The sequence below is a fragment of the Pongo abelii genome, chromosome 10, assembly GCF_028885655.2.
Source record: "Pongo abelii isolate AG06213 chromosome 10, NHGRI_mPonAbe1-v2.0_pri, whole genome shotgun sequence".
Classification (NCBI taxonomy): domain Eukaryota; kingdom Metazoa; phylum Chordata; class Mammalia; order Primates; family Hominidae; genus Pongo; species Pongo abelii.
The window spans coordinates 99,073,218-99,095,314 of record NC_071995.2 but is presented as its reverse complement, the minus strand read 5'-3'; the positions used below and the strand labels follow the sequence as shown (position 1 = coordinate 99,095,314).

General features: G+C 39.0%; 1 protein-coding gene across 2 annotated transcripts in view; it reads right to left on the bottom strand.

The window, feature by feature from the left end:
- The window catches only part of NR1H4 (nuclear receptor subfamily 1 group H member 4), a 69,837-nt gene extending 52,590 nt beyond the window's left edge, over positions 1 to 17,247 (bottom strand). Inside the window, exon 1 of one of the 2 annotated variants that reach the window (XM_024256807.2) lies at positions 17,115 to 17,247. In XM_024256807.2, the coding sequence (XP_024112575.1) occupies positions 17,115 to 17,193 (79 nt within the window). In that variant the 5' untranslated portion in view covers positions 17,194 to 17,247. Of the gene's footprint in view, positions 1 to 6,885; positions 6,995 to 17,114 lie in introns of those variants that run through there. The other variant, XM_024256806.2, reaches the window with a different exon arrangement.
- Positions 17,248 to 22,097: the final 4,850 nt, after the last annotated feature.

The following is a 22,097-nucleotide window of genomic DNA, read 5'->3' as shown; positions in this document are numbered from 1 at the left end:
TTAAACTGAAACTAAAACATTACAGTTTTCATCTTCAAATGTGTGAGGGTTTAAAAAGTTTAATAATCCACACTGTTGGGGAAACAAATATTTTTTGGGGGAAATTTGTCAATATTTTCCGGTTTTTTAAACTTCAATGTCCTTTTAACCCAGTATAAATTTTCCACTGCTTGAAAATTTATTTTAGAAATATTCTTGAACCTCTGTGAAAAAGTATTTTGTAGAAACATTCACTTGCAGCAGATTTGCAAGAGCCATAAATTGGAAACGATCTAAATATTCAGCCATAGGAGTCTGCTTAAATAAATTTGTTACATCCATACACCGAAATATTAAGTAGATGTAAAACAATTATTTAGATTTCTATGTGCTGTTATGGAAATTTTCTACAATATGGTGCTATATGAAAAAGGTAAGCTATAGACCAATGTGTATATTCACATGGGTATTAAACACCAACTGTGTGTGTGTGTGTGTGTGCGCGTGCTCACGCGCAAAGACAAATTTCTGCATGATACAGAAGAAAGTAGGTGGTGGTGACTGTGAGAGGTGATATTTTTACATTATATTCTGGGATAGAAGATTGCATAATTTTTTTTACTGTTTGTAGTTTTTGCCATGTGTATATGTATGTGTTATTTTAATCATTATAAAACAAATGAGGAGCTTTAAAAAAAAGAATACAGTGCCTGCAATCTATCTACTGGATTCAAATTCCTGCTCTGTTACTTACAATCTGTGTGCAGCTGGCAATTCCTTAATGTCTTTAAGTTGCAGTCTTCTCCTAATAAAACAGAGAATAATAACACCTACCTCACTGGGTTGATGTAAGGATTGTATGAGATAATGTGTGCCAAGTGCTTTGCTAAATGTTTGGCACACAGGAAGTGCTCGATAAATTATAGCTGACTTAAAATAGGAATAATAACAATTATTCTTACTACCATCATTATTAAAGGAGTCCCTTATTTAGAAAACCTCTAGGTAATAGAAAATCATCAGGTTATGAAAATGCTTCTACTTCCTGGAAACATCAACTATGGCTCTTTAGAAAATAAAAATATTTAAATTATGCAAATGCTGAAAAAATAGACATAAATAAGAGATAGGAAAGTTTACAAATGTGTCTGACTCTTCAAAGTGTTGTCAGACAATTCTAGACCAAAATTCCAATTCCATCTCTTATGAACAGTGGGACTTTGAGCAAATTATTCAAACTATTGATAAACCTTGGTTTTCATGGCAGCAAGGTTGGGATGATAATATCGATATCAAGAGTTAGTCTGAGGATTGAGTGAGATGATATAGATTCACAGTTCCTTATCTGAAACCCTGGCAGTCATATGTGTTTTAGAAGTCAGAATTTTCAGGATTTCAGAACAGAATACTGTGCTATTTATATATCCCTCCCAGCACAGTCTGGAACAGAACCCAGAATCAAATACAGCAATATTTTCCACAGGGAAACGTATGAATATTCACAGTAAGTGCAATAAGTAAAGACCATAAATAGTTTCACATTCATTCAGGTCAGGTTCTGTCACCAAAAAAGTGTGTGCCAAACTTTTAGAAAAACGTGGTTTTTTGGGGCTTTGGGGATTTCGAATTGGCAATGCTCTTTGTTGTGCTCAAAAGATAGTTGAAACGATTACTATAATTATTATGATTACTATTACCGTATTTTGCAGAAAACTTTTATAGAGTTCTTTGTAGTGGCAGGCACTTGTATGTTCTCATTTATTCCTCACAAAACCCTGTGAGGTAGGTAACATTATTAACCCCCACTTACAAATGAGTACCATGAGGCACATAGTAGTTAAGCAACTTTACTCCTACCTACCTAAGTAGATGAGATTTGAGCTCTAGGAGTCTAATCTCGAAGCCCATGCACTTAATTGCTGCTCTCTGGGGGTAATTTCAGGTGTGTGATACTTAAAAACATGATATTCAAAGCCCCTCTCTGCATCCTCCTACTTGCGTTTGTTACCCACTTCTCGGCCTCCGCTTGCACATAACCTATAACTGGGCCTGCAAGCTTCTGCATGACTCTACCCTTGCTTTCTTTTCCAGCCGTTTTGCATGTTCGGACATCTCTGTTTCTTGACTGTGCCTTGCCGCTTCCAGACTCAGGACTTCTCCCACCTGCTGCTTCCTGAGCCTGAAATGGTTCTCAACACAGCCAACCCCTCCCAGGGCTTCATCTCACTAATGTCCACTTACCTCTAAATTCCCTGTGGGTATTGCTTCTCTTGAGAAGTTTTCCCAACAGAAGAGGTTTCTAGGTCCCTGGCAGTCATGTTCCTGAATCTAGTTACATGCCATTTAAAAACCATTACTTACCCTACCTGGGCCTCCCTCTGTTCATCTGTAAAGAGAAGACTCCACCCTAGATAATCTTCTAGTTCTTCTTTATATCTAAAAGTCTCCATAAGTATATGACTAATAGTTTATGGACATTAGAATTCAGGGCTTTTCTACACTGCCAAATTTCAGAATATACATATTACATGTTGAAAACAATGCTTTCTGCATTAACCCAGGAAACGATTGACAGAACACATGGTATACAGTATCTGTACAAAAATCAGTTTCCTTTCCTTCTGTCTGACTTATCCATATAGAAACAGCATAGGCCAGGTGCGGTGGCTCATGCCTGTAATCCCAGCACTTTGGGAGGCCGAGGCGGGTGGTTCACGAGGTCAAGAGATTGAAACCATCCTAGCCAACATGGTGAAACCCCATCTCTACTAAAAATACAAAAAAATTAGCTGGGCTTGGTGGTGCACGCCTGTAGTCCCAGCTACTTGGGAAGCTGAGGCAGGAGAATCACTTGAACCTGGGATGTGGCAGTTGTAGTGAGCCGAGATCGCACCATGGCACTCCAGCCTGGAGACAGAGCAAGACTCCGTCTCAAAAACAAAAACAAAAACAAAAACAAAACAAAATAAAACAAACAAACAAAAAACGAGTATGTCTGATGGACAAAATATTTTAGAAATGGTGCCTTGTCTTAGATCACAAAATGGAAGGAGAAAAATATGGAATTATTACACAGAAAGAAAAGATAAAATATAAGCAAAATCCTGATCTATTTCATCACCAAATAAGATGAAAATTTCTGGAGTGAACAGAATTGAAAAAAACTAAAAAGTATTAAAAGCATTAGTTTCACTTACACTTAGATTTTATCCTCTAACCTATCTTATTCCCTTAACTCCCCTTCCTCCCTTAGCCCAATTTCTCTCTGCCACAGGTCTAGTAAGGTTAAGTAATTTGCCCAAGATCAAAAACCAATAGAATCTGGATTCTGTAGCATCCAAGGAAATGTGTACTTTTTTTCTCCTCATATGACAATTCTAAAATCTTTAAGCATTATTTCAACAAAACAATTATTTTCATAATCAAGAAATACAAAAGAGTCCCATGTCAAGTCAGATAATATCATTGTCACATCAATCTCTGGAATAACCTAGATCAAAATGGAAAGTTTCACAAAGATATAGATAATATCATGCTAAAACAGTAGAACATCAGTAAAAATATGAGAACAGTACACAATAATATTAAATAATACTTCTATCTTGGCCAAGTGCAGTGGCTCATGCCTGTAATCCCAGCACTTTGGGAGGCCAAGGTGAGTGGATCACCTGAGGTAAGGAGTTCGAGACCAGCCTGACCAACATGGTGAAACCCCGTCTCTACTAAAGATACAAAAATTAGCTGGACGTGGTGGCAGGCATGTGTAACCTAGCCACTCGGGAGGCTGAGGCAGGAGAATCACTTGAACCTGGGAGGCGGAGCCTGCAGTGATGAGCCAAGATCGCGCCATTGCACTCCAGCCTGGGTGACAGAGTGAGACTCCATCTCAAAAAAACAAAAAAAAACCTTCTATTCTCAAAGCACATTCACTTCTAGCATTTCACAGTGTGTCTCCTAAATCTCCACAAATAGAGAAGTAATTACAGAGGAACTTTACAACCAAAGAACCAGCATGGCCAACATATTCCAAAATGGTTGGACTAGAACAACTTCCACCGTTAACTGACCATGAGATCTTAACTGGCTAAACTTTTCGTATTTCAATCTTGCCTGTAAAAATGGGAATGTTGCTATCTCAGAAGGTAGTTCTGAGTGTAAAATACGGTTGCTGAGAAGCAGTTTTGGTAAGTCTAGTGTCATTAAAAGACATGTTTCCTAAAGAACCTAACAAAATCCTGATTTTAACCATAGTTAATTGATAGTTAATAAGTAATTATAACACAGTCTGTCTTGGTGATATAAGTATTAGGATAGTTCTTTCATTACAAATATATATTTATAAACATGCTCATGTTCTCTCTCTCTCTCTCTGTGTGTGTGTGTGTGTGTGTTATAAACACTTGCTATTTAGCAGTCACTGTGTTAGGGTCTGAAGATATGAAAGTGAAAAGACACATAACGAAGGCCCAGCCTTTCTCTTGTTTGTGTGTTTTGGGAAGTGGGGATGTCAAGGGTTGGGACGAAAATAAGTAAACAAGTAAACAAATACAACATTGTCTGGCAGAAAATAAGATGTGGAGGGAGTAGAGGTAGTTCGACTTTAATTTAGAGTATGCTTTCTGAAAAGGTAAATTTATTTCTATTTTGATACAATTTAAAAGGGAAAATACATATTAAAATTTAGATTTAGGAAACTTTATTTTGGAATTAGCCTATCAAAGAGTATGAGAATTAGGATTCCTTTGTGACGGTTCTCCATGGAAGTTCAGGGAAGAGTTCTTAAATGAGAACACATGGATGGACTCCAGGGGAGTCTGAGAAGCCCTGAAAAGAAAGTAAAATTCTTCTGGATCGACAGTCTCCAGGTTTCAACACCTTCTCTAAAGGAGTGTCATCTGAGGGAACTTTCTGAGGTGATAGAAGAGTACCATACCTACCAATATGGTAGCCACTAACCACATAGGGATATTGAACCCTTGGAATGTGGCTAGTGATACTTGGAGTCTGAATGTTAAATTTTATTTAATTCTAAGTTAAAATTTAAAGTTGAATAGCCACATGTGGCATATTAGCCAGTGCAGCTCTAAGGAGTTTGGGACCAGAACCACTCTACCCCCAAATGGGAAATCAGGTTTGCATAAAAACAATGGCACTCCCCCATAATCTCACAGTGAGTTTCTGATGCTCCTGAGAAAGGGTCCAATTTATATCCAGTTTTTCATTCCTGGCACAATGCTGACCATAGTAAATGTTTAATGAATGTCTGTTGAATTGCAGTGCCTAGAAAAGTCACTTTTTTTTTTGCCTTCCTTTATTTCTTAATCCATGGTTTCTTCACTAAATGGCAGGGCTTTACTGCGAAGTTGTTTGCTGTTCCTGGCATCAGGCCTTTGTGATGTTAGTGCCTCTCCCTGCCTTGTCAGCTGATCACCTACTTCTGGTCACCTACTCTGGGAGGCCTGCCCCAGTTCCCCCAGGTGGAATTCACCTCTCCTACCTCTGTACACACTTCTATTATGGCACATATTGGAAGCATATACAATCATTTCTTTTGTTTACAGGCTTATCTTCCACACTGAACTTGAGATGGTATGAGATACTACCTAAGAGTGCCCTCTGAGCAGACAAATCTGGATTCAATTCACTCACAACTTGTTAGGTATATGAACCTGGGAAAGACATGGAACTTCTTTAAGCTTCTGTTCCTTCCTTTACAAAGCTGAAATAATGTAGTGCCTGCATGAGAGGCTGTAATAAAGATGAACTAAGACAAAGAATGTAAACTGCATAGTGCCTGACACCACATACACATGCATACTTTTGTGATTGTTGTGATTAGTCTGTGAACTCTTTGAGGGAAAACATTAAATTACATTCTCTTCTTTATATCCCTGGCATCTAACTCAATGCCTGACACGTAGTAAATGTTTATTAAATGTTGGTCAAATTGAAGTAAATGGAAAATTTGCTTCCCCAGTCTTCCAACTCATTTCCATTTCTAAATACGGTGTCGGTCACTTTTAAACATCGCATTTAAACAAAATGGTATGCTACCAAGTCTATGACCAAAAACATGTTCACAATTATCATTATTATAAAAATGACTCGAGTTTTTTCTTGCTGGAAATTTAAAAGATGAATTTCTGTTTCAAAAAAATATTAAAATATGATTTACATTATACTGTTTTAATTATAATCTATGTTTTAATTCAGAGAAAACCAAGAGCCTGGGCCTAAAGCTCAACTCTGTGCTTATCTGATTTTTCATGGATTGTTGGGAGAAACCTGCTGTGAAACTACTTCATTAATTCGTGTTTCCCAAACTGTTTTCATTTTTTTTTTACCACAACACACAGTTTTAGATACATTTTATCTCATATCCCCTGTACATACTTATACATATGTAACTGAAACAAAATTTCATGAAATACCACTTGTGTTTACTCCTTGAGGGACACTGATATTTCTATTATATTATGTTCTAATCCAGTTTTTAACGCTGGTCACAAGACACTAAATAAATTTTGTGATCCCCTGGGAACTGAGACTTGACATTTTAGGAACACTGCATTAAATAATGTATGTTAAAATGTTTTTTCAAATGTCCATTGATATTAATGTTAGAACTGTCTAATGTTTGGTTTGGAAGAATAGTGATAATTTGACATAATAGTCTATGAAGAATATTAGGGGAAACATCCTTGGATTTCATCCCCATAAGATATTCGTCTGTTTAGAACCCTATAAAAATCATCCCAACCCAAACTCCCACCCCAGTGTTCTGGGTCTGACTGAGCTACCATCTTTGACAGACATCTGTTACTGTCATCTCCAACCAAAGTCCCCAGATTTCCACAGTCCAGTTGCAAGAGCTCGACCTGAGAGCACCTGTGAACAGTGTCCTACCTTTCGCGGGCTTCATACTCATCACTTCCATGAAAAATCCTGGCGGCGTACAGCTGCAGTGAGGACTAATTTGAATTGGATTTTCTAACCCTTGAAACTGCATTACCATTCTTAGCTTATTCACAGCAACTGAAAATGAGACTAGGTAAGGAGTGAGAGAGGACAGAGGTTGTGCGGTTTACTGATTAACTTCATTACGGAGCAGAATATTTGTAAATGTTTATGAGAAAAGTCCTTAATGCCAAATTGCCTAGTAAGCTGGAAACCAGTCTCTTAGATAAACATTTTGGGGGAGTACTTTTCCAGTTTAAGAACTTTTAGGGGGTGAGTTTCTGTTCACTGGCTCTAAAACTGGATTTGGAAGCCATGCTCTGGGTCCTGACATTTGTCCCCATCAAAAGGTGGCAGAATGGTATGATTTAAAATTGAAGCATTTTAAAGCATAATGCTTGATATGGTTTGGCTGTGTTCCAATCCAAATCTCATCTTGAATTGTAGCTCCCATAATCCCCATGTGTTGTGGGAGGGATCCGGTAGGAGATAATTGAATCATGGGGTTGGTTTCTCCCACACTGTTTTCGTGGTAGTGAGTAAGTCTCACAAGATCTGATGGTTTTATAAGGGGTTTCCCCTTTTGCTTGGCTCTCATTCCTTCTTGCCTACCACCATGTAAGACATGCCGCCTGTAGTCCCAGCTACTCGGCAAGCTGAGGCAGGAGAATGGCATGAACCCAGGAGGTGGAGCTTGCAGTGAGCCGAGACTGCACCACTGCACTCCAGCCTACCTACCGAACCTACTAAACAGCATAGCTTAGCCTAGCCTACCTTACATGTGCTCAGAACACTTACATTAGCCTACAGTGGACAAAATCATCTAGCACAAAGCCTTTTTTATAATAAAGAACTGAATATCTCATGTAATTTATTGAAAACTATGCTGAAAGTGTCTATTTCACACCATTGTAAAGTCTAAACATAGTAGGTTGAACCATTGTAAGATGAGGATGTATACATGTTGAAGCCTTAAACCCCAGTACCTCAGAATGTGACCTTAATTGTTGATAGGGTCATTACAGAGAAAATCAAATTAAAATGAAGATCCAATATGACTTGTATCCTTATAAAAATTGGAAATTTGGTTACAGATACAGAAACACAGAGAGGGAAGTTGACGTGAACACACAGAGAGGAGACGGAGACGGCCATCTGTGGGCCAAGGAGAGAGCCCTGGAGCACATCCTCCACCCACAGCCTTCAGGAGGAGCTAACCCTGCTGACACCTTGATTTTGGACTTCCAGCCTCCAGAACTATGGGATAATTCCTGTGGTTTAAGCTACCCGTCTATGTTACTTTGTTACAGCAGCCCCAGCAAACTAATACATCCAGGCTGTCTTGGCACTTATTAGCTCTGTGGACAATGGACAAATTCCTGAACCATTTTCTGCCTTTATTTCCTTGGTTGTAAAATGGGGTTGATAACTACACAACCTCAAAGAATTATATGTGATTATTAACTAAAAGAGTATTTATAAAATGCTTAGCACAACAGGTGGCTACCCATCATCACTATGTTGATGTTATGATTGCTCAGCTTTGGACTCATGTTGTACCTTGGGTTGCTTATTGAATAGGAACAATTCTATATTTTATCCTTCAGCATAACTTTTGGACATCAAGCTTAAGTCTATTGGTTGTTTTTCAGAAATGAGGGCTTTAGAAGGGGACTCAGTTGATCCAGGGTGGAGCCCAGACGTAATGTAGCGAGATTCACTGTGTAACCTTAGGTGAGTCTCTCAGCTTCAGTGGGCCCCATTTGTCCACATCAACAGATGGTAAAAGATAGATAATAATTCCTGCCCTACTTAGGCCTGTTCTGAAGATAAAATAAGATAGTAAATATGAAAGCAGTTTTAAAAGGCAAAGGTGAGCTATGCAAGTGGAATAATCATTGCTAAGATATTTCTATAGCCTTCACAAGTTTCCAAAGTGGTTCCATATGCATTATCTCATCAGATCCTCACTTGCACCCTTTGAGGGAGGGATTATTTCTAATTTCCACTATCTTTAAGCCTATTTTTAAACTCAGTGAGTTTCAGTGATTTGTCTATAGTCACACCATTAGTAAGGAATGACGCTGGGACTTTAACCCAGGTCTTCTGACTCAAAATCCCGTGGTGGAAAAACTAAGGTACACTCGCCCTAATTGCCAAGAAAGAGGAAAAGAGTGGTGGTCTATGGGTATATTTCAGTTTGAATTGCTTGATCAAGGGTCACCATCTGCAAAGCCATTTTCAGTCCTCGGTTTACTTCTGACCTCATTCTCCCCTCCTCACAATCCCAGAGCTATCCTTGTCCTGAGAGGGTCATAGGTGAAAAAGCTACCCAAACGATATGAAGCTAGATGAATGATTCAGAATTTTCCATTTCAAGAATTCTCCACTGAGTTTTTCACTGGCCAAAATAAATGGACCTGTCGGTTGCCCTCAGAAACATCTATACTAGATAAGAAATAAGCAGGATTATTTAGCTGACCTAGGAAACCCTTGTTGCTGAGTGAAATTCACACAGAATGTTCTCATAACAAGACTGATTGGATCCCTTTGCATTTCTCTTAGAGATGATCAACGGTCTCATATTATTTTTTCCCTAAAAGAAGATTTTTTCCTGAACATCTCTGCTGTCTAAAACACTAGCCACTAGCTATGTATGGCTATTTATTAGTCTCTTTTCACACTGCTATAAGGAACTATCCAAAACTGGGTAATTTATGAAGAAAAATGGTTTAATTGACTCACAGTTCTTCATGGCTGGGGAAGCCTCAGGAAACTTACAATCATGGTAGAAGGTGAAGGGGCAGCAAAGCATGTCCTCAAAAGGCGGCAGGAGAAAGAGTAGGAAAGGGGAAGCACCAGACACTTATCAAACAACCAGATCTCATGAGAACTCACTCACTATCATGAGAACAGCATGGGGAAACCACCCCCATGATCCAGTCACCTGTCACCAGGTCTCTCCCTCAACATGTGGGGATTATAATTTGAGATGAGATTTGGGTGGGGACACAGAGACAAACCATATCAGGCTATTTAAATTAAATTGAATTAAATTAGAGTCAGTTCCTCAGTCACACCAGTCACATTTTAAGTGTTCAATAACCATATGCGAATAGTGGCTACTGTATTGGACGAAGTAGATCTAGAACATTTCCTTCATCATAGAAAGTTCTATCTGATGGCACTGTTCGGCACAGTACTCGGGAGCACTGTGAATGTTGTACCTCTCATGCTGAGTGGGGCATCAGCTATGAAGTCATGAAAAAAGGGAGGTCCTAGAGTAAATGTTGGCAATGCTTTTTTTCTGAGAACTATCCTTGAGAACAGACATGGTCAGCAGACTTTAAAGGTAGATAATCTTATTGAAAGACCTTCCCAGTTGACAAGGTGAATAGAAGTATTCTCTAAGCCTGGAGACTTAAACATTGGATTTTGTTTCCTTGTCCTGATTATATTTCAGTTGCCTACTTACTAATTATGGAATGTTTAGCAGATTATTTAACATCACTAAATATTCATTTTCTCACCATAAAAGGGGAATAGTAATGATACCTACCTTATAGGTGTGTTGTGAGAGTGAATTTTAGTGGCAAATAGAGTACTTGTGATGTGCCAGGCATTCTTCTTATCACCTTATTAAATAAGGCAAGTAACTTGCACAAAGTTAAGGAATTTGTCCAAGACCACAGGGTAGTAGATGGCAGAGATTGGAATCGGCCCAGGAAATCTGTTAACAAATCTAAAATGTACTTAGCTTGCTATCTGACACATGAGTTTCTATAAAGCACTCAAGAAATACTAGCTGTTATCATTACAATTATTTTTATTGTTGTAAGTTAATATATTTGCAAAATGATTTTATAGTCAATCTTTTTCAACTTGGCATCCCTAATAATCTGTTTCTTAGCCTGCAGGGTTGAGAGCTAAGGCCTAGACTGCAGTGGAATCACCTACCAGCTGGCCAACTCTCTGACTCATTGCACACCTTTTCCAAACTCTGCAAGCCCTTGCTGAAAGAAGCAGTAATCTATTTTGTAATAAGAAAAGGCTCATTCAATATTTTTTTCCTTCTCCCATTTCTGTACTCCACTATCAAGAGAACCAGAACTGAGATTCCTTGAGAAAGAAAAAACCAAAGTAACAGTAAATTAAATGCCTTAGAGACTGCTTACAGCTATGGAAGAGCTGTGGAGAAGAAACAGCAGTGACAAAATATTTCAAGTATGCTGAAACAAAGCTTCATTTTATCTGAGACAATGGTATCTCTCTATCTTTTGGAAACATTGAACTTTAATTCACCCAAAAAGTCAGAACTACGTTCACTTGAGTTGCACTCAGTGAGATGGAAAAATGTCAGAAATATTCTACAAACTGCATCTCAAAACCTTTAATTGCATTTTAAAACATCTGACTGATTCTGTAACATCTGGAAGAATCTTTCAATTTAAGCATAAGTCATAGGGAAGAAGCAGATTTCATACTGAGTGTATTCTGATACAAATAAAGCATGAGGAGGCTGAGGAGGGAGGATTGCTTGGGCCCAGTAGTTCAAGGCTGCAGTGAGCTCTGATTGTGCCACTGCACTCCAGCCTGGGTGACAGAGCAAGGCCCTTTCTCTATAAAAATAAAAATAAAGAAATAAAGTGCACCCTGAGAAAACGGGCATACACAGCTGAGTGAAGCATAAGGCAATGAGAAATAGCCAAAGGAAATGAAAGATAAGTGAATGGGATTGTATAGGATCTACCTCCTGACACTTGCTAGGCCTCAATCAGAATGGGGCTCCGGAAACACTGTTAGATACAGTCATAAACGCAATACAAGATGTGGATTCCAAAGCTGTTGTTAGCAATGTAATAATGCAAAGGTGAGGTAACCAGAAATTTATTTACATATTGTTTGTTTTTGTTTTTTGGTGGTTTTTTCTTGCTTTTTTGTTTTTTTGTTTTTTTTGAGACTGAGTCTCACTCTGTCGCCCATCTCATTGCAACCTCCACCTCCCGGGTTCAAGCAATTCTCCTGCCTCAGCCTCCCGAGTAGCTGGGATTACAGGCACGTGCCACCATGCCCAGCTAATTTTGTATATTTAGTAGAGATGAGGTTTCACCATGTTAGCCAGTCTGGTCTCAAACTCCTGACCTCTGGTGATCCGCCTGCCTTGGCCTTCCAAAGTGCTGGGATTACAGGCATGAGCCCCCCGCCCAGCCTTATTTACATATTGTTGATTCTCTCTGGCCCCTTGAAAGTTCTTTGCACTCCACAATCTTGAAATAAACAGTACTTCCTTCTTTTAATGAGTGGAATGGTGTTTATCATTTCAACAATTTAAAATGTGACAACTACATTTCAAACTCTGGATTAATTGTAACATTTTAGGATGCCTTGCAGCTTACAGAGCACTTTCCCACACAGCCCATTCCTTCCTCCCAACAACCTGTGAAGTGTGACATTATTATCCTCATTTTACGTGGGTGAAAACTGAAGTTCAGAGAATCTCACTTGCCTCTGAGATTTCATTTCCCACTATTTTATTCCTTATTTCCATTCCCAGTGTCACTGTGCTAAGTGAATCAGGAATCACTGTACCCAGGAACATTGGGTGTGGGAGGATAAGACTGTACTTTCTCTTGCTTCTTCTCTTGTTGTTGGAATGCTTTGTCTCTTAATTTAGTCTTTAAATTTTTGTAATTTTTGAGTTTTTAAACCATAATTTGCTAAAAGTAAATATAGACTTTAGTTAATATACCATCTCCTATCTTATTCACTATGTCAGATGGTGGGGAGCTGTGGACTTTGTCATTATTACTTTTTATTATGCGCTAATTGCATAAAACCTTGCCTTATTCATTCATCAGAGACGTCCTTTTTAATCCACTAAATTAATCTTTGACCAAGCTTCCTGGCTTGCAGGATCTCCCAGAGGAAAGGAGCCGAATCTCCCAGAGGAAAGGTAACTGTGTCCTTCCACCCCCAGGCCTCTATGTGGGTTCAGTTACCGACGGGCTAGATTCCCATCTGGATTTGTCAGGGATGTCTGGCAACAGAATAAATTAAAGGACTTCAGGGAGGTGGTTCCAACCCCCATCTCTCTGATTCCATTCTGTCCAAGTTTCTTTTCTTCTTTTTCTGGTGGAGCTGTCACATCCCTTCAGCCCGTCTCTGATCTCGGCCATATCTGTGGCAGCTGATCACACGAGAGCTCAGATGATGACCGCAGGCTGACTGCCTGTCATTTCAAGAGCATGCCGCACATCCCTATGCTTTCTGCCCAGAATTTCTCCAATCCCACAGAAGACAGCTTGGCCTGAGCTCAAAAACAGTCCAGAAGTGCGGGGAGTTAATGCCCCCTGGGGTGATGCTCAACCAGCGGGAGCCAAGGGGCAGTTAATATTAATATATACTCCAGTCCCTGACCCCTCTGCTGACAGTTCTCTGTGCTGCGCCCAGTGGCATCAAGCTGGCCTCACCCACACCAGGGATCTTGACAACTGACCTCTTTTTTTTCCCTCCTTCCCTGTCGCATCGCCCACTCCCTCGCCTCCGCTCCCCCATCATCTCTCACATAAACTGCCTTCACACAAGTCCTCATTTGGGCTCCGCTTTTTGGAATAAACATTACAGGGGTGAAGACATTTCCCCTTCACCTTAAGCAAAGCCTTTGAAGAGTGAGGGGCCCATGGTCACCTCTAGAAGAAGCTGCAAGTTATCACTGAAAAGGTCATTAGTGTCTCCAGCACCCAATAGTGAGTGCTTGTCAATATTTGTCTTCAGGTCATCTTCTAAATGCCTTAAAGTTGTCACTGAATTATGACCTTTATAATAACCTGCAGTGAAGGGGACCATGCCCAGGATCACCTTAAAAGGACTTGAGCCGTGTACCAAGTGAGTACCATTGAGTCACCACTTCCTGACATGGACAACAGTAGCATTTTTGTGGACTCAAATGTTTAATTTGAGTAAATGTCCTAGAATTCCCAGCCTGATAATCTAATTTTACCAATTGAACTTCAGTGAGCTGTTCAAGGCTGCACAGTTGGTTAATGGGAAAGCAGTTGTCTACCCCTAAATAAAAACGAGTAGAAGACAAGGTCTTTCTGAGTCCATTCCAGACTTTGGGCCTTTGCACTTGTTATTGCCTCCTCCTGGAATGTTCTCTTTGGCTTCTTGTCTTTCAGGATGAGCTCAATTGTGGACTCCTCAGGGGCCTTTCCTGACTATACCACTTAGAGCAGCCCATCCCTCCAGACTATAGGGCATCACCCTATTTTGTTGCTTTCATAGCATGTATCACTACCTTGGGCATCTTTAGGTCCAAATAAGGTATAAAAATGATATTATTTTGTTTATTGATTTATTTACAAGTTTATTGTGAGTTTTTTCTCTACTAGGATCTTGCCTGTCCTATTCTCTGCTTTATTCCAAGGCCCAGCATATTGTCAGTGTCCGATATTTGAAGAGAAGAAGTGACAGCTATCCATAGACTATTCCATTAACCTTGTTTGCCCTTATTATAACAACATGACTGCTGTTTTCAATACACAGTTAACCACTGGAAAAGAGTCCAGCTTTCTGGGCAGTTGAACCCACGGATTAACCCTTCTGAACCCCTGGCATAGCTCAGACCCAGGAGTGCTGAGTTAGGCCTGTGGGTTACTCATTCATGGGCCAGTCTTTTCCCTGGTGCCTTCCACCCTATGCACATGAAGGGGCCATAAAAGCCATCAATGTCATCATGACACACAAGAAGACGAGGACGAGGAATAAAGGAATCAAAATTTTCTTCGTCCTCCCCTTTGGCATACCTTTAGCTCAGGTATGTTTTTTTTGTTGTTTGTTTGTTTTTTCTTGAGATGGAGTCTCACTCTGTCACCAGGCTGGAGTGCAGTGGCGCAATCTCGACTCACTGCAACCTCCAACTCCCTGGTTCAAGCGATTCTCCTGCCTCAGTTCTCTTGAGTAGCTGGGATTACAGGCACGCGCCACCACGCCCAGCTAATTTTTGTATTTTTAGTAGAGACAGGGTTTCACCATGTTGGCCAGGATGATCTCTATCTCCTGACCTCGTGATCCACCCGCCTCAGCCTCCCAAAGTGCTGAAATTACAGGTGTGAGCCATCATGCCCAGCCTAGCTCAGATATGTTAAGTGAAGTGAGACTGAGGACCTAGGGGAAAGATATTTGAAAATAATGCTTAGACGTGGCTCTACAGCTTAGTGGAGAAAAGGAAAAGGAGTCCTAATGGTCACACATGATCAGATTGGCTTACCAGAAGAGGGGACCAGATAAAGAGTTGAGGAAACTGCTCCAGCAAAGAATTACAGCTATGCATTGCAGCTCATGCAGCTTGTGCTACATATTCTCAGAAACCTTAAACGCAGTGTTAGGAAATGGAATAAGAATGTGGTCCAGCAAAAGAGAGAGAGGAGAGAACCACACCATAAAAGCAGAAGGCACAGTGCTTCCTTAGCAATCATTTTTAGATGCTTCTAACCTGACGGCATCTTCATGGCTTTTTCTGTATTTACTGGCATCTTTTTCACCTTATGGCTGCTGAAATCACCTTGAAATCTTCTGTGCTGGCTGAAAATTGGGCTAGCTTGTAAGGAAAACCCTACAATTTTCTCTCTGTATGCAAATTGGAGCTGAATAGATTGGTTTAGTAATGATGAAGCCTAAGCTCAGAGATCTCAACCTACAATCATAACATTTTACAGCAGGAAATGGAAGTTTTTGTTTGAAAAAAAATCTTGAGTGCAATTTTTCTTTATCTGTGGTATGTGCCAATAGTCCTAATTATTCTGTGAGTTCTGATTGCTAGAAGAAAAAATCATTAAGATGTCTGGACATTGACTCTGTTCTGAGGAACCATAGAAGGGCAAGCAGGCCAGAAGCAAATGGTCAAGTGGCTAGACATGGAGGCAGGGCCTCCCACTGCCCTTGACTGCATCTACAGGATGAAGATAAGCCAACTGGAAGAAATAAGATGCAGCAAGTACTTGGGAGAACTGGCATTTAATAAATAATTACTGCTGCCTTTGGTCTTTCTGAGAGTTACAGGTCAACATCTGTTTTTTCCACAAACTTCTTTTTCCTTTCCCTTCTATTATTTATTACTGGATTCTTATTTATCAAGTGCCTACTAAATATGCACTGGATAATAAAAGATTAATGAAATGTGGTCACTGCCCTTAAATGCATCTGTACTGTATGGAGGCAGGTACACATGTAAATAATTATTATAAATAATGACCCCTTTTTGGAAATGGCCTAATCAACTATCACACACTAAAGTGCTAATGACTAATAGGTAACAGCACAAATTATTAATTAACAGGTCCTAGGAATATCAGCAACCAAATAAGCGGTCATGCCTTCATACATTGAACTTTGAGGAACTTCTAGTGTTTGCATTTTCACTATTATGGTATATCATGGCCCATATATTAACGGAGGGTGAAAACTGGGAGCATCCCAGGCTCCTAGCAGGGCTATTATGCAGAAGGGAATTATTTTAACACTGGCAGAAAGGCTCCCTGTCCCACCCAAAATATTGCCTTGGCTGAATCTTTGTTAATGTTCACAGTTGAAACTCTTTATAATGAGATGTTTTTCATAAATGCATAAAGTGGAGCAATATATCATTTTATGGTATCATCTAGTTACAGATCTACTGAAAACTGCTTAGTACGATTTGTCCTCAATCCTGCTTAAATGACTAATCCTGACACTGTGCCATAGATCCCCCAGCACCGCAGGAACTGCAAAAGGAAATCTGCCCAGCTATAACCTAAGTAAACTCAGCTTTTAATAGGTATCATATTAAGCCATAAGAATCATGATTTCATAGTTTAGTACCTGCTATAATAATATTGGAATTAGCCTTAGAGGAGGAATCGCTTTCTACTCCCTGCTCTGTTAATTATCTAGCCTCTTGGCCTTGAGCAATTCACAAAGCTTTTGCAGTCCTCATCTATAAAAATGAAGACCATTAGGTTCCATGAATCCAAGGTCCGATCTACCTCTAACCTTGCAGAGTAGCTAACATTGATTGAGTACTTAGAAGGAACAAAAACATGTTCTTGACCCTGGGTTGGACTCATCATCTAGGCATTTCCTCATGTATTTCCAAATTGTAGTTTGTTCTTATTGATATTCAAATGAACTTGACAACTTACCAAATAAATTTTCAGAAAAAGAAAATTCATCTGTGGTAGGTAAATGGGAGTGTTCAATGAGATTCATTTTTGATCCCATCCAAATTTTTCAATTGAAATGCACTTTCTTTATGGTGGTCTTCAAAAAAAACTCCTGAAAGGAAAATAAATAAATAGAGAGTTTGTGACTGTGGGGATGGGGGAAGGGTTGGTTAGGAGAGCTAGGGAAGGAGACAGCAAGATAGTTTACAAAAGTACAAATGGCTCCCTTTGAATGCATTTTACTATAGACTTTCTGTATGTATCTTTTCTCAATATTTATCATTTTTATACCTCATTTGGACCTAAAAATGCCCAAGATATGTGCTTGCATAAAAGATACTAATTTATCTGAAAAAAACACCGTATGTTTTCATTCAAATTTCAACCCTTGGGAGATTTGGGCAAGATATGATGACATTTTGACCATGTCTTTATTAGAAAAAAGAAACAAATATAAAAGGCCTTGATTTAAAATGAGATGAATCTGTGATTTATTATCTTAAACTTTATTCTAAAGTTGAATAGATTTTTATAAACATTAATAGTGATTTAAAGCCAGTTCCTACTGGAATTTTTTTTGACTATTTAGGCATTATGTCAGCAGATCGGAAAATCAGAGATCTTCCTTATATCTGCCTTTTAGAGGAAATTTCAGGGGCTTTCATTTTCACTGTCATGATCTACCTTGGTCATGTATTGATCCGGGGCTTTTTAAAAAGATATCGTAAAAAGAAAAATAATGGTAAATCTCACCAAAGTGTCTGAAGTTTCATCTTGAGGAAATGTCCAGAAGAAATCCAGGAACCCAAGAGAAGCAGTGTTCACTTTGAGCTATGTTTCTAAGTCTTCTTTTCTTCTTTCTCTCCTTCTACGATGTCTTCTACCTCCCTAAAGAAGTAATTTGAAAGGTTAAATAATGAAAAGTGATAATGTGTGCTGTCAGAATCTCCTTTCCCAAGCTGTTTTCTGAGGATGATTTTCAAACCTTTTTTTTCTGTCTCCACCAAGAAATGACTTTATTTACAAATAAATAGCTATCATATTTGCTGCCCAGGAAGAGGATATAGTGGGTTTTTTGGATAAGTATGTATTTCACTAGTATTTCCCCACTATTCATGTCTCTCTCTCTCTCACTCACCAAATGTCCTAGCTCAAACAGAAGTAAGTTTCAGATGCACTTGGCTGCTGGGAAGGTAGTCCACCAGAAACCTGTTTCCTTCATTTATTCATTTATTCATGCTTGCAACAAATATTCAGTGAGCACATATTCTGCACTAAACTCTGTGCTAGATATTTGAAGATAAAATGGCAAAAGGAAAATAAACATTCATGATCCATGATATCAAGCTTAATTAGGAATAAATATTAAACAAATAATCACACAAATACATAGATGATTATATATTGTTATGAAAGCTGTTTATGAAGGCAAATAACAGGATGCTGTAATAGAGAGGTTTGGATGTGAAGAGATAGGGAGTCAAGAGATAGCTGAAGGAGGATGTAGATTCAAGGGCAAGTTTTAAAGATGGGCTATACTAGAGCAATCTGCATTGATGGGAAAACACCAGAGAGGAACCAGATGAAGAAGCAAGAATGAGGGAGAGTCTTCTGAGAAGAGACACAAACTGTGTCCACTGTGGGTTCCAGACATATCTGGGTCCATCTGGTAAACCCATGGCATAGCCCATCAAATTCCACCAAGCCCTACTGCCAAACTCTACTATCCATTAATATAAGGGTCTTGGTGGGAGAAAATCCATTCTAAACTCATGGGGAGCTAGGGACCATGAACTTCACCCCAAAGGAAAGCCTTAGCCATTACAGACATGTGTAATTTTCAGTGTAGCTGTGTTTGACCAACCCATACTAGATTCAGGAGACCTTCCTACCACCCAGAGGTGAGAAGAAAAGGGTTGTAAATAAAAATGAAGTCTGGAAACATTGAGGTATAAGGCAGATCCGTCCAATGCAACAAGCAGAAGAGAGAGAGAACTCACTTCAACCTCACCCTCATCCTCAAACAACTATGCCATATATCACAGTGGAACTTTGAACCCAAGAGGGCTGGGCAGCAGAGGTGCCCAGCAGAGGAATCATGACTACTGGTTGGGCACTGCTCTGCCCCATGGAAACAAAATGGAGTGGAAGGAACAGTCAGAGCAGACTTAGTTATAAACATGAAGAGACCCCAAGGCACTCCTGAAATAACTGGGGAGTTGTGGGGGAGGGAGGCTCTGATAGGAGCTGGAGGTCATGAAGAGTAAGCCAGTAAAAGTTGAGTTTCTGGCTAGGCACAGTGGCTACTGCCTGTAATCCCATCACTTTGGAAGGCCAAGGCAGGAGAATCACTCAAGCCCAAGAGTTCAAGACCAGCCTGGGCAACATGACAAAACTCACCTCTACTAAAAATTAAAAAATTAGCTGGGCGTGGTGATGCACACCTGTAGTCCCAGCCAAGCTACTTGGGAGGTCGAAGCAGGAGGATCACTTGAGCCTGGGAGGTCGAGGCTGCAGTGAACTCTGATCATGCCACTGCATTCCAGCCTGGACGACAGAGCTAAAGTCTCAAAAAAAAGTGTTGAGTTGTTGTTATTAACAGGACCTCATTCATACTCATAAGCTAGTTGAGGACTAGGGAAATTCAAATTTCAGCATGTACATATCAATTGTATAAGAATATATATAATGTGTATATATGAATACATATATGAATCATGATACTAAATGTGTATATGTGTCTGTATATTGTATAATAAATGGGCTTAAATACCCCACTCCCCATCAAAATTTAGGCAATTATTGTTCTAGAGTTTCTCCTATCTTGGGAATAGGAAATTCCACAATTTCCCATAATAATATTCCAGGAACCCACAATGTGAACTGTCAGAAAGTTTTCCTAATATTCAACCCAAGCTTACACTCTGTAACTTAAGGCCCATTTCCTCTGGTCTTTAAAAATAGGATATTACAGCTCTGTGACTCTGACTTCAGGTTTCCCTCTGTGCTCTCCTTGTCTCACATCTGTCTTTTTTAACCTTGAGCCATGTTCAGCAGGCTCCCCCATACTTCCACTGCACATTACAGTTTTTTAATATTTTCCAGGCATACTCATCTTCATTTTGGATTCCTGTGATATATTTTCTTCAATACATTCATATAAACTTGGCACCTTCAAATTAAGGTCCTGGCATACAGTCAGCCCTCAAGAAATGTTGGCTCTATTAAATTATCTGCATTTATTGTTTTTCTTGCTTAGTTCTGCCAAATTCTATGACATTTGACTTGCTCTTCCTGGAGAAATGGTATAAGCCCTATTGGCACAAAAGCTTAGGACATAATTTATCACTTGCTCTCCCAAATGAAAAGTCCAATTCCCCTAATTCTGCATCATTTAAGTTATTATCCCTGATTAGAGACCTACCATGTGAATGCCCCTGATTAGCTAACAGCAGAACTCTTTAGAATTCAGATAGTTAGCAGGGTCCACTCAAGTCAGATTCATTGGGTTTACAATTCCCGAGTGGGCTTTAAAAAAAAGGAAACTTTAAATTTTCTGAAATGGTAACACAAGCACATGGTAAACAATTCAAACAGTATACTGAAAAAAAGTCTTCCCAGCTCAGACACCCATTTCCCTTACCTAAATACAATTACAATTGCTAGTTCTTTGTGTATCCTTCCAGAATATTGTTCTCACTCTTCAGTATAAAAGGGCCTTCAAATACTGTATCTAAAAACAGAGTTCATAAACTATTGCCTGCAGGCCAAATCCGGTCGGCTGCCTGTTTTTGTGTAGCCTGTGAGCTTACAATGGTTTTACATTTTCAGATGGTTAAAAAAAACAAAAGAAGAATATTTCATGACACATGGAAATTATATGAAATTCATATTCAGTGCCTATAAATAGTTTAATGGTACACATCCACACCCACTTGTTTATGGAATATCTATGGCTCTTTCCTCCTTGCAGTAGCAGAGTTGAGTACAGTAGTTGCAACACAAGACTGCACAGTTCAGAAACCCAAAAATATTTACTATCTAGCCTTTTACAGAAAAAGTATGTTAATCCCTGCCTGAAACAAATAACAGAAGGGATTCAAACAATCAAAGTAGTGTTAGAGGTAAACTATGAATAAATGTAAAGATTACCTTGGGGATATAAACCCACTTAATTAAATACATCTCATAATAGTCAGATTTTCTTTACCTCTTAACAGCTTCTTACTGGAATTAGCAACTTTAGCCTATTTGCCAAGAGTTTCCCTATACATTTGTCTAATTATGGTTACTTCGGTGCCCTTCTTTCTCTAACACTCTTCACTTTCATGTTGGGGAAGGAATTGCAAAAGAAGAACTCCCAGGAGACCCTTGACTTTAGCTCTAAAGTCTTTTTTCCTTCAAATCCTCCCTTCCATAAAAGGAGTCATGTTATAGGTTGGGAATTTTACCCTTTAAAAGACTCTTGAAAAACAATATGCTCCTTCAACACACTTTTTGGGTTGACATCTAATGTCTTTCACTAAAAAATAAAAGTTGCAAGAAATATAATTTCTGACATATTATAAAAATTGACATTTTTACATGTTGTTGCATTACTTTTAAATAATTCGATTAAATCTGAATATCACAGCAACTTCATACCCTCCCTTATCCTTTTAAGAAATAGATGAAGTTATTCTTTAACAGCTGGAAACTTTTTAATCATTCCTGTTCTTCCTCAAGTTTACATTTCATTCCATTCCACTTCACGGCAGAATTTTATCCTAAGGTATCATATGTCTACATGTGAGAGTCTGTTATTGGTCATTTTATCATATTTTCTGCCACTAAAAAATGTATATAAATTTGAATTATTTTTAATTTCTAGTGACTTTAAGATTTTAAACTTTTTTTAAAATTTCAGGATTTACTTTATGACTAGCTATTATGAGTACCCATTTAATCAAAACTATGCCTTGT